The sequence below is a fragment of the Platalea leucorodia genome (assembly GCF_965183815.1).
Source record: "Platalea leucorodia genome assembly, chromosome: Z".
In the NCBI taxonomy this organism is placed as follows: domain Eukaryota; kingdom Metazoa; phylum Chordata; class Aves; order Pelecaniformes; family Threskiornithidae; genus Platalea; species Platalea leucorodia.
The window spans coordinates 256,527-269,074 of NC_138858.1; the positions used below are offsets into that span (position 1 = coordinate 256,527).

The 12,548-nt window shown below is 40.3% G+C and overlaps 1 protein-coding gene across 7 annotated transcripts in view; it reads right to left on the reverse strand.

Moving 5' to 3' along the window:
* Positions 1-724: 724 nt before the first annotated feature.
* LOC309602533 (zinc finger protein 532) overlaps positions 725-12,548 on the reverse strand; it is a 51,716-nt gene continuing 39,892 nt past the window's right edge. For all 7 annotated transcript variants that reach the window (XM_082336190.1, XM_082336187.1, XM_082336191.1 and 4 more), the window contains 3 exons: positions 6,303-6,415; positions 4,441-4,588; positions 725-2,605 (listed from right to left, as the gene is read on the reverse strand). In XM_082336190.1, coding sequence (XP_082192316.1) covers positions 2,111-2,605; positions 4,441-4,588; positions 6,303-6,415 — 756 coding nt within the window. In that variant the 3' untranslated portion in view covers positions 725-2,110. The remainder of the gene's footprint in view (positions 2,606-4,440; positions 4,589-6,302; positions 6,416-12,548) is intronic.

Genomic DNA, 12,548 nt, shown 5'->3' on the forward strand with positions numbered 1-12,548 from the left:
TGGCTGGCGGTGGCAAACCGAACTCCTGCGGGGCCGCGCGGCGCCGGTCGCGGGGCACAGGCCCGTGGGACCCTGCGCTGCGCGCGTCTGGCCTGGGAAGCGGGCTGTGACCACGCGGGGATTTCACGGCGTGCCCAACAGCGTTCAGGTGACGTGTCAGCAACTTTTAGCGTTTTGCCTCTTGGCAGCACCAACAAGGACGTAAGTTACTGGTTCACAGCATCCCTTGCAGGTGCGGGACAGTGAAAAGGGAAAATCAACAAAAGTATTAATAATGGCTGTGAAAATTTAACTTTTATTATCTGTTCACTGTATACAAAACACCATTCTGCATAGTGATAACTCATTTGTTGTACAGTTGACAGTGCACATCAACAAACAAGTGTTAAAGAGGTATACACTTAATGGAAAGGGCAGTGATGGCCAGTGTACGTTACACACTAAGATCCTGCGACGCCAGCTGTATGTTTTAGGATGGAGAAGTACCTCATAACCACTCAATACGCGCGTAATATAGATGGGATAACAAGCATTTACCAACCAAATTAAGAATGAGGATGAAGAGAGAAAGCAGAGCTAATGTATCCGATACACAATTTCCAGAGTGATTAAGAAGTTTTACAGAGGTGGCTGAGAAGGATCCATATTTTTTCAAACACTTCCATTTTTAAAACTGTTAAAATTTAATGATAAATAACCGAATCTCACAAATCTTTAGGGGCAAAATGCTCCACATTTATTTACATATGAAATGTGTTTAATACAGTTGTAATGGACATAGTGTATAGTAACATCTGACAGCAGCAAGACTTTTAAGGAACCAAACAATTACTACTGTATATCATGCAGCTATCTATATATACACAATTTGTTTTAAAAAAAAGTACAAAATTTTTTTTAGGGATACATACAAGGTATAAAATGCAGAAACAAACCAAAAATATAACTCTCACAGAGAACTATATATGAAAGGGACAGTATGGTACCTTTTTGTACTTTGTGAAAGCGTAACTAGTGATACTGGATACAAGTTTGAAATGGCTGAACTAGCTTCATACGGTCTGTGCTAAAGCTGAGAGCCCCAACGATGCTTACGTAGGCTGGCTGGTGTGTGAGCTTCTCGACAGCTGTGGTTGGATGGAACACTGAGCACCGGAACATTTGGCGTTAGCATACAGAGCTGGGAAATACCAACCCCTGTAGCAAGGGTTAACTATTGTCTTTCAATAACCAGAAATAAAGGAAAATACATAATGCTGTGTACTCGCATCTATATAATGTTTAATAAATTACATGACAAAAAACATCATCAGTATAAACCTATGCCTCTAATTACATCTTATTTGTTAAATCCAGAGCACTCCAGCCCTTTTGTAACAATTTGAGCTTTGATCACAAGCACCTGATGGCCTAAAAAATCACTTCATGATACATAGAGTTGTGCAATTAGACTTTTCAAAAGTACTTTATCATTTTAGGGGGTCTGCACCTGTTCTGGTGTTGCCACCTAAAACCAGCACTGCATTTTACATATGCAGCGGTACATTTTCTTCTTCTTTTCTTTTTTTTTTTTTTTTTAATATATATATTTTTAAGAGAAAGTTTAAAAGCTCCTTAGACATGTAGAAGCACAAGTTCTTAGAATTTAAAATCTCCCCTTAGCTTGCTTCCTCTCCCCACTCCCCTCCAAGCACTGCCTCCTGAAGCACTTCCATTAGCTAAACTCTCTTCCAGAAGCATTCAAATAAGAAACAGTTTAAGAGAACCTAAGGAACTGCCCCAGCATTCAGAACTCTGTTTTAAAGAAACTTACTAGAAAAAAACAGAAACAAAACAGAAAAACCCAAATTTTCCACTAGATACCAATACAAACACATAACAAAGAGTACAAAAGTTATTAGTTTAAATATATACAAACTCTTTTCAACTCAAATACTGCTTCAATGGTTTTGAGGGTATAGACAATGAGGTGAAGGGGACACTTTTATGCAGAATATATTGCAACAGCCTGAACAGTACTGTTAACACTATTATACCTTGAACTTTCTGTAGCAAAAATGTCATTAGTGTTCCAATGTGGAGAGGGATTTCTGCATCCCAAATAATCCGATCACTTTTCAGCTGAACTCATTCTTTTTGACTTAATGAAGGCCATGCCATGTGTTCTCATGTGAGTGTTTAAGGCCGCTTCAGTTTCAAAAGTCTTAGCACACACTTTGCATCTTCTGTCTGATGCTGTACTGTCAGATGATTCATCCTCGTGATTGGGTTTGTTTTCTTGCTGATTATCCTCCCCAGACCCATTTTGTTTTGATACTGGCTGAGGCTCCTTCAGCTTGTGTACAATGAAGAGATGTCTGGAGAGGGACACGTGAGATGTGTAGCAGAGTCCACATTCCCTGCACTGGTATGAAGAGCCATCAGATTTATGCTGAGGAATATGTTCATGAAACTGGAGAAGATTTTCTGTTGTAAAGCCACAAACAGCACACTTGTGAACTTTAAAAACATTTATCTTTAGCTTCTTCAATGGCTGAGTGATTGCACCTCGTGGAGGCCTGAATTCCAGTACAGGTTCTTCCAATTTACGCTTTGGACTAGGGACCTAAAAAAAAGCCATACGTGGTATATCATGTAAGCATAAATACACGGCTCTTTTCATAACTATTTGCGACTTGCAAACTTCAAAAACTTTCCCTTGGTAGATTCCAGTACAACTTTGATAAATACAATATTTGAAATAATACAAGCAAATACATGCTTTACATGTTGGAAAACCAGGGGTTTTCTTTACTATAAATTGCACATAAAATTTGTTTTGTCAGATCTGATAGAGCTATAGTATTAAATATACTGTATAAACTTGAATAAATATTTGCTAGTGTAACTGCATCCAAGTACACACGCCAATGAGACTTCAACTGTGTACAGAATGTAGAATATCAGTCCAGGAACTTTCCAGCACTACCTTCTGGAACTCCATTTTAATTACCTAATATTATTTCATGCCTGAAATTTGACTTGACAGATTATCTCCTGATTGTTAGTAACCAAACTAACATGTTGCCAAAGGACAAATCAACATGTGCAAATTTTTTAAGCCAATTAAACTGATAATTTTTTATATTCTCCTTGTTATTCTTCTGACATGAATATTCCTCAAGAATCCTCTGCATCCTATGTAGCTGAGATACACTCCATGATGTTTATGAAGACAAATGTATATAGCTGCCATATTTTCAACAAATACGAAGACAATATGTTGGGCTGAAAGAGAGTCATGTAAAGGACAATAGTACATTTTACAAAACAGATATGTTTGTGTCTCTGCTGTCAGCTTTGGACATGCCATTACAGGTGGAATTCTTGATCATATAAAGCCCAAAACATTTAAAAAATGTTGTTAATCTCTGCATGTAACAAGTCTTTGGACAGCACTGTCATCTTATTTTTGCTTTCCTCCTAACACTCATCATCAATAGAAGAATAGAATAGAGTATTTCAGTTGAAGGGGCCTACAATGATCATCTAGTCCATCTGCCTGACCACTTCAGGGCTGACCAAAAGTTAAAGCATGTTATTAAGGGCATTGTCGAAACGCCTATTGAACACTGACAGGCTTGGAGCATTGGCCACCTCTCCAGGAAGCCTCTTCCAGGGTTTCACCACCCTCTCAGTAAAGAAATGCTTCCTAATTTCAAGTCTGAACCTCCCCTGGCGCAGCTTTGAGCTATTCCCACGCGTCCTGTCCCTGGATCCCAGGGAGAAGAGCTCAGCACCTCCTCAGGAAGCTGCAGAGAGCCATGAGGTCGCCCCTCAGGCTCCTCTTCTCCAAACGAGAGAAGCCCAGGGTCCCCAGCTGCTCCCCAGAGGACATGCCTTCCAGCCCTGTCACCAGCTTTGCTGCCCTCCTCTGGAGGCGTTTAAGGACCTTCCCATCCTTCTCAAATGGTGGGGCCAGAACTGCACACCGTGCTCCAGGTGAGGCCGCACCAACGCCAAGTACAGCGAGAGATCCTGCTGTATTTCAGTCATCAGATTGAAAGCAGTTTCACTGTAAAATTTATACCAAATAAGCTCAAGGCTGGGTATTTGGAAGAGGGTCACATATTGCTTCTACCTCACCTGTAGCTTTTCTACAGCTGTGAGAGGACTTGGTTGCAGAGAATCTGGAAGGTGCTCTTAAAGCAAACCACTAAGGGGTAAGTTATATTCTCCATCATTCAGTGATCAAACCAAAGAGAAAGTCTTTCCAAAAACATGTTCTAGTTCAAGCATGACAGAATTTGTTGCAGGAACCTTTGAGACATTTTTTGGGCTCTACTTCACAGAAGATCAGACTTTTATGGGATCAAAATACCTACATCTATTTAAAGATTCTGTGTGTATACCCACAAAAAATTCAGTCTCAGTGACTCAATGAATCTTCTAAGTCATTACCTTTGTGTCTTCTTTTACTTCCCTTTCTTCCATATTGGTTGATTCAGTCATTTCTTTCACATCAGGGTCTTTAATGCCATGCATCAACTGAATATGTTTTTCCAACATCAACCGCTTGGTAAAAGTACGTCTTGAATCTGGGCAGTGCCTACATAAACACAAAGCAGACATGCACAGATTCAAATGTCACGCTTAACAAAAGTCGTAGTATTCTGAAGAATATAAATACGACTAGTGAATAAATCCAGACTAGAGTACCATCTATTAAAGACAGCGACAATGTTTTTCCAATCAATTGCACAGGTAAGTATTATAAGAAAATGAGCGTAATTACAAAATAAAACTAGAAATGTTTGAGCAATTTATATTCAGAGCAAATGAGAAGTTCTCTGAAGATAATATCCAAAATGGCACGAAGTGTGAGTCAGAATAAAACCTGGGAGCATCCGAGTTTATTTCTTGGACCTCTGTTAACATCACCGAACGGTACATTCTATTAGACACTTTCTCAAGTTCTCCTCAATTTAAATTCCATAGGGAAAGCAATCACCTTTCACGTAGGATGAATGCTAGCTCCAAATGACACTTAATTCTGCATTCAAATCCAAATACTTTATCTTCTTGGAACTGGTAATTCCTTTTCAGCTCCCTTTCCAAGCTCAAACTAACCAGAAGGACAAACTTGTCTTTCACAGTCTGTGCTTTGTTCTCCCACACAGAACCAGCTGCATCACTTCTAAACCTCTCGTGTTTTTGGGAAGTGAGCAGCTCCTGAGCTCCAATGTTGTAACATATGTACAGGTGTCTGGAGGAGGGATGGCCAAACAAGAACGGCAGGGGAGAAGTTAAACTGTAATAATCTCTTTCTGAGTCTCTCTCATAAGGTTTTGACTTTTTAAATGCTGTTTCACTTAACTTTATTTAAAAAAAAAAAAAAGAAAAAAGAAAAAGACGACAGTACTGTAGCCATTCTGAAATGAAAACAAGAGAACCACAATAAGCTTTCTGCTCAAAGGGTATGCAAAAACCAGGCACTTGCTACTTGTCATATACTAAGAGAAATAGCGTCTAGGCTAGCCAGCTCATGTAGGCTGAAGTACAAATTAAGGGTCCATTAGAAACAATCTGATGCATGGGCTGTGTCAGGCAACCACGGTGCAGGGAGAGAGGAAGTCATAAAGCACTCTGTGGGAACGCTACGCTATGCACGGCAGTCTCAAGTTTCCACACCACTGGGCCTTGTGGGCCTTGTGCTTTCCGTAACAAAGCAGCGATCATAGTACGGCAGAGAAGGGACTGGTAAGATCTCAGCCACAGAGAATGGCTGCTGCTCGCAGCTTCCCTTTCAGACCTTCAAGTGTGGTTCCACATACAAAACTATGAATGAAGAGATACAACAGAAAGTTTGTTTTATATATCTTACCTGATTGACATGGATTTTTCTATTGAATTATGTATCGTCTCTCCAGCCACATAAACATCACTAAGGATTTTTAGACATCACACACTCTTTTATGTATGAGAAAAATACTACAAATACTGGCTTTTGTAGATTAGAAGAGTGGGTTGTATATTTGAGAGACTACTGAAAACCAAGTTCACCTCTGTGGAACTATCAGCCGTGCAAACTCTCAGCTCAGTGAAGTTTCAGATTTGCTTGCCAAAGCCCCTGAAAGACAGCAGACTTCATGTACGTGCATTCTCAGTAGCCTGCTATAGTTTGGCCTGTCTATGTATCTAAATACCTGATTCAGTTGAATGAATGGGACACTGAATTTCATACAATCAAGAAACGAAATTCAACTAACAATGCCTTTTGTTGGTTTATACTCTGTTTCTAAATAAATAAAAGTAAAACTTACGAGCACGTATAAACCTTCCGAATGCCTTTGTGCTTGATACGATTGTGACGACATAAACTATGGGATGAACTGAAAGATTTGTCACATTGTCGACACGGATGTTTCTTCATTTGCTTTAAAAAAGAATAATACATTAATTAAAAAAGCTCAGTAAAAGTAGTGCACGTGTTGAACTTTTAATAATTGGAAAGGAACATCACTTACCAGTGTCTGGTACTGTATCTTCAAGTACACACCACTCCTACAGCAACACTGCAGAAGTCAGAGGACCTGGACCTCTTTCAAAGCAGTGTGGCCAGGAGGAGTTACACACACATCTATCACCAGTTGTAAACCGGTGCCACAGACTGTGGATGAAGTGAATTTCTTCCACGAAAGAAGCAAGGAAGATCAGTGGATTATTTCTGGATCAGTAAAGGCAGTACAGTGAGAGATTTGCTTTCACTATAGAGTAACCTTTCCCTTCCCATCACCAAACTACGTCTGCAGTTGCTGACTGAGAAAGCTTATCAGTCACCTACAAGGAGGGGTGAAGAGCACATAATAAGGACCAAAGCAAAACGTCACAGACGCTGGCACACTAACAAGGCTCAGAAAAGTCAAGAAGAAATGAGAGGTATGGTCTGATGCCAACTTGAGGGACATCTGTTTGGGAAATTCTGTGGGTTTTATATTACAGTTATATTACACTGGAAGGAGAAAGACAAGGAAAGAAGGAAGCTGAAGAGGATGGAGTGGTCTCCATCTATGCCATTCCAGCTGAACATGCCCACAGGAGCTCTAGTATCTGAAGACATAACATCTCCAAAACTGCGGACTATACAAGCCCCAAGAATGAATGAATGACACGGTCTTGTCCCTTAAATTCCATCAGCCCCAGAACTCAGTTCAAAGGGCACATCTTATCAACCTGAGTAGCTGCAGAAAGGAAATGCAAATATTCCCAATCAGATTTCCTGCTTCCTTTCAGAGGTAACTAGACTGTTCAAGCGCGTATCTGTAATTTTTGCTGTTTTGGCAGTAACAAGGAAATCGAAACAACATTTTGGAAATTAAATCCAAACACTGACCAAACACATCTAATTGAAGACCTTTCCAAATTACTCTTCCAGCTTACTTTTCAAAAATCCAGTCAGGGCCAGGATCCCACACTCATCATTCAGTATAATGATTCCTGCCAGAATCAAGGTGTCCTGGGTCTGAAAAATAAATGGATTTTATTGGAACCTCTCAAAAGAAATCCAGATCGCGTGGACCCAGATTTCAAGTGTTCCAGTCAGAGGGAGGGCTCATGCCTGCTAGTCAGGTACAGGTGAAGGAACGGACAGTTTCATACAATCAGTCAAGTATCTAGAAGGAAAATCATGTTCCTTGGATTGCTTTTTCCTGCTCTAGCAGTGATCATAGTTTTCCTTCATAGTGTCGATAACATTCTCTTTCCTGCATTTATTGGTAAACTGAAAACAACAAATAATATAATTTTATTCTACTATTCCAACTGAGGCCACTGAGTGAAAGACTTGGATCAATGCTTGAAATTGGACCCTGCTTGACTCTTCTGGAGAATCCACCTGGGCTGGTTTTGGCTGGGATAGAGTTAATTTTCTTCATAGTAGCTAACATGGGGCTATGTTTTGGATTTCTGCTGGAAACAGTGTTGATAACACAGGGATGTTTTAAACATTACTGCTGAGCAGTGCTTACACAGAGTCAAAGCCTTTTCTGCTTCTCACCCCACCAGCGAGCAGGCTGGGGGGCACAAGAAGCTGGGAGGGGACACAGCCGGGACAGCTGACCCCAGCTGACCAAAGGGATATTACATACCATATGACGTCATGCTCAGCATATAAACCTGGGGGAAGAAGAAGGAAGGGGGGGACGTTCAGAATTACGGTGTTTTGTCTTCCCAAGTAACCATTACGCGTGACGGAGCCCTGCTTGCCTGGAGATGGCTGAGCACCTGCCTGCTGATGGGAAGGAGTGAATTAATTCCTCGTTTTGCTTCGCTTGCATGCACAGCTTTTGCTTTACCTATTAAACTGTCTTTATGTCAACCCACGAGTTTTCTCACTTTTACCCTTCCGATTCTCTCCCCCATCCCAACATGGGGGAGTGAGCGAGCAGCTGGGTGGTGCTTAGCTGCTGGCTGGGGTTAAACTGCGACACCACCCAAGATCTGTCCCTGTGTTCCAAAGCACTCAATAGCAAAGGTTTTCTTCACAGAATAATGTAAAGGGTTTGGCTTACTTATTCTTAACTTCTGAGGAAGTGACAAATTCCTAAACAGTGGAGATGCACAATAATCCACATGGACATTTTAAAATGACATGAGTCCTTCTCTGGTGCCTAACATTAACTGATAATAATAAAAATAAAGAATTCTCAATCCTAAATACTAAAAAGCTCAAGCCATACAGAAATGCTTAAGGAACTGAAAAACATCCATCTTATATTTGTGCTCTGAGTGCTGAACTTTATGTTGATGTTCATATTCTCCCTAATGGCTACATTGCTCAGGAACAGCTACAGACAAGCCCGTGGAGATCCGTAGACGTGATGCCATTACTGAAAATTATAATTTACTGCAAAGTTTGGAGTGAACGGTGAAAGGTTTGTACACAGGAAAAAAGTGATGACTGGAACGGCTAAAGGAGTAAGAGCTGTTACAGTGAGATGAGAGACCTTTTGCTATCACGACCAAAATCACATGGAGCGCAGGGGAAGGAAAGAAAAGCAGTTTTGAAAGGTCGCTCATGCAAATGTGCAGCAGCCCATTAGGAAACATGATATGATAATTTTATTGGGGCTAGTCAACATAATGCTGTTAGAGGTGCAGTACTGTTCAACCTAGATTTCCTTTTCACGTTTAAAGGCCAATTAAAGTAAAAGGAAATAAACATATTTCATTCTTAAATTGTTAAAGGTGAAAACTTGACAGTGTTTACATGCAGTGCATACTCATTAATGCTAATGCATTAATCAATACATTTTGCAGTATGGTTTTGCAATATGCTTATGACTGCAATGCTCGGGGAAGAAGTTATAAAATAAAATAAAATAAAACGTGAAGTTGTATTAGGGCTTCTATCAGGAAACAGCCCTGCACTGTGCTGTACAAACATACAAGCTCAACCAAGGCAGCCCGTGCATCTTTGCCGAGGCCACTGAACGGTGTAGATGCGTCAAGCACTTAGTCAGAAAAGCAGCAGGAGGACTGTGCTCAGTAGGACCCAGTTCCTCTCAGAGCACCAGGGGCACTACCTGGGGTAACCATCCATGACACCACACTCATTCTAAATTTGTTGGGATGATTCCTGATGGAGACCCAAATAGGATTTTGGATGCATTAGTTTCTGCAATGGCAGCCAAAACCAAAAGAACTAAAAAATTAGTTCTGTAATTAGGTGCAGCAGGGCCTGTTGTACAGCATCTTGTCTTTACAGGAAGAAAGAGGATGTTCAATTAGATGCACAGCAAGTTGGAATTGGTAAAGCAATTCCTGCTTAGAAAACATCTGTCCTTTCATAGAAACACACTTGCACACAAGTCCTAGGAAGCTCAGCGTATGCCTACCTGGCCGAGTGCAGACATACATGATCCAGTTTCAAGCCAGGAGTTGTACAGACTTGTTAGAACCAGCCTTTGTCTGGGCTAATAAGTTATTTTAAAACAGCACTTTTATGATCAGGCAGAGAGTCATACCAAGGTGGCTACAAATTTTCCTACCCTACAGCTGGCTTACCTTCAACCAGCTCAGGAAGAGGACACAGAAAATGTGAATCTGTCTGTCTGTCTGTGTAGACGTTTCCCAATAAGGTCTGGAAACTCAAGAATCTGTCCAAAGAGGATATACATGGCAATACCTCTCCTATGAATACCTCTGAATAATCCAGCCTGGGATCAGCTAAGAAGGGTTACAGCTCCAGACTTTCACTCTGATCCTGCAAAAGCAGCAATTAGAAGTTTGAAACTAATTATCTTCAAATACCTTACATGACAATGGACTTTGTGAGTAGCTCATGAATTGCCTAAATAAAGTTTTTAACAAACATTCTGCATAGATCATTTTAGAGCATTTAACCCACACCTATCATTCTTAAGAAAAACAGACTATAAATTAATTGCTTTATTTATTAGACCCATATCACATACTTGGTTATTTTATGCTCATTTCTAGTCTCTCTACAAGAAAATGTATCCATAAAAGTTTATTTTTTTTAATATAAGCATTTTGAAAGCTAACAATTACTGAAAATTTTGAGAGGTCTGGAAGGAACGTAGCAACTGGTCTTTATCATCCATTTCTGAAAGACATGGAGTCCTCTATTCACTTTAATATATATATGCCTCCCCTGTTATCCCGCTTGAATAGGGATAAAAAATAGCACATAAACGTAAGCCATGAAACAGGCCTTTAGGCCAGTATTTGAGTGCAACAATTATATAATATTTCAAAATAAGGGCTGTTCTTGAGGTAACACTGCACATTCTTATTAAACATCAGAGATAGAAAGATACATATGTAAAGCTAATATTTAGAAGCATTATCAATGTGTTACTAACCTTATTTTACACGCCTTCTGCCACTTTGCTGTAGATGTGATCAGACTGGATCACCCTGAAGTGACAGTTTCATAGGGAGGTTGTGTTGTTTTGTTTTTAATAATTGCATCAATGTAAAATGCGTCTGGTCTTAAACTTATTTCTGCTTGCCGGTAAAAGCACTGATGCGTTAGTATTTGGACTAGCAGGCAAAACAGTGTGGACCAACAGTTTGTATGCTGCTAAAGAGACTGATTTTGACAGAAAATTAAACTATGATTGTATGAGTGTTACAGGATCAGAAACAAGTATTCAGTGCATAGGCATGCCACAGGGACTGTAACACATTTTATGGGGTTTCCTTACAGACGCTACCTAGGAGAAGTGTCAGGAATGTACCTGCTAGGCTTGAAACTGAAGCAACTAACAGTTCCTTGGTGACTTCAATGGACAGAAATGCAAAAATGGTCTTTTAAAGCAACCGGAGAAATCAAATGGAGACCACATGATCTCAGCTGTTTGTCTGCTTTTCATGCCCTCAAGCTGTAAAAGGAGAACCAGGTAAAAGAAAATGTAGTTCTGTGAATCATAATCCTTTGGTTTTGTGTGTTGTGTTCCAAGGGAGACTGGCAATATAGCTACAGGACTCCACAGCAGGAAGGCTGAAAGAAGGGAGTGGGAGTTACTGAAAGCAAGGAGAAACATGGAAATAGTCTCCTGTCAGTCAGGCTTGGGTGCTATTTGCTTGAAGTTGTCATAAGAAAATTAGAGATGACACTCAGTAGTCTGGCATTTTCAGCTTTTCCATAAAATGTTTATAAACAGAATAAAATAATTTGCTCAACAGCTTTAGAGATAAGCACTGTAATTTGAAGGGACACAGAAACCTCTGGAAACGTGCTAGCATTTATTATAGCATATTAGCATCCTGAAAACTACAGATTTTCACGAAGGATGATTCTTCTCCACTTAGACAAAATAAGTCTGTTATCCCTTCCAGTTCTGCTCGTACATTAGCACAGTACATTAGTTTAATTCCCTGCTTCCCAGCCGAGGGAAGAATCAGACCAGTTTCACCAGCACACAGCGAAGGACAGGACTGGCTAGCAGGTGACTGCTGTGTGTCAGCGTGGGGCTGGAGCTGGCTACGCTCTGTCTCAAATGCAGCTAAGAAGGGTCCATCCGAGGATCAGTTTCACTATTGCCAACCTTTCTAATTTCATTCAATTGGAAAAGCCATGGGATGCAGCAAGGACATCAAGCTGTCTTTCTGCTGACTTGAGAATACAGCATTCCCATATTTCACTTTCAATCTATTGTAAGAAAGCTATCTCAAATCCAGCTGCTTTAAATACAAAATCCAACTTGTTCAACTCAGCTGACCTGTTGGCTGAACCTACAAGTGTAAGATTAGAGCAATGGCTCGACCTTAGAGTGAGTCTACCTTCAAAACGAAATGCTGTTTGGCACTCATTGGACCAATAAAACAAGACTCCATTCCCTGAGTCCAACAGTTAATGAATTCTTGAGAGAGGGAACTGAGAAGGCACAAAGGAAGAAATGAGAACCTGGATCAGATTAGATGACTTGGACGAAATATTGGAACATCTTTCACTCTTTCCATCTTGAAGAAATTTTGGTACTGGATGAACAAGCCTACAATTAAGCAAGAGCGTGTGGATTTTCTCAGTACAACTATGTAGA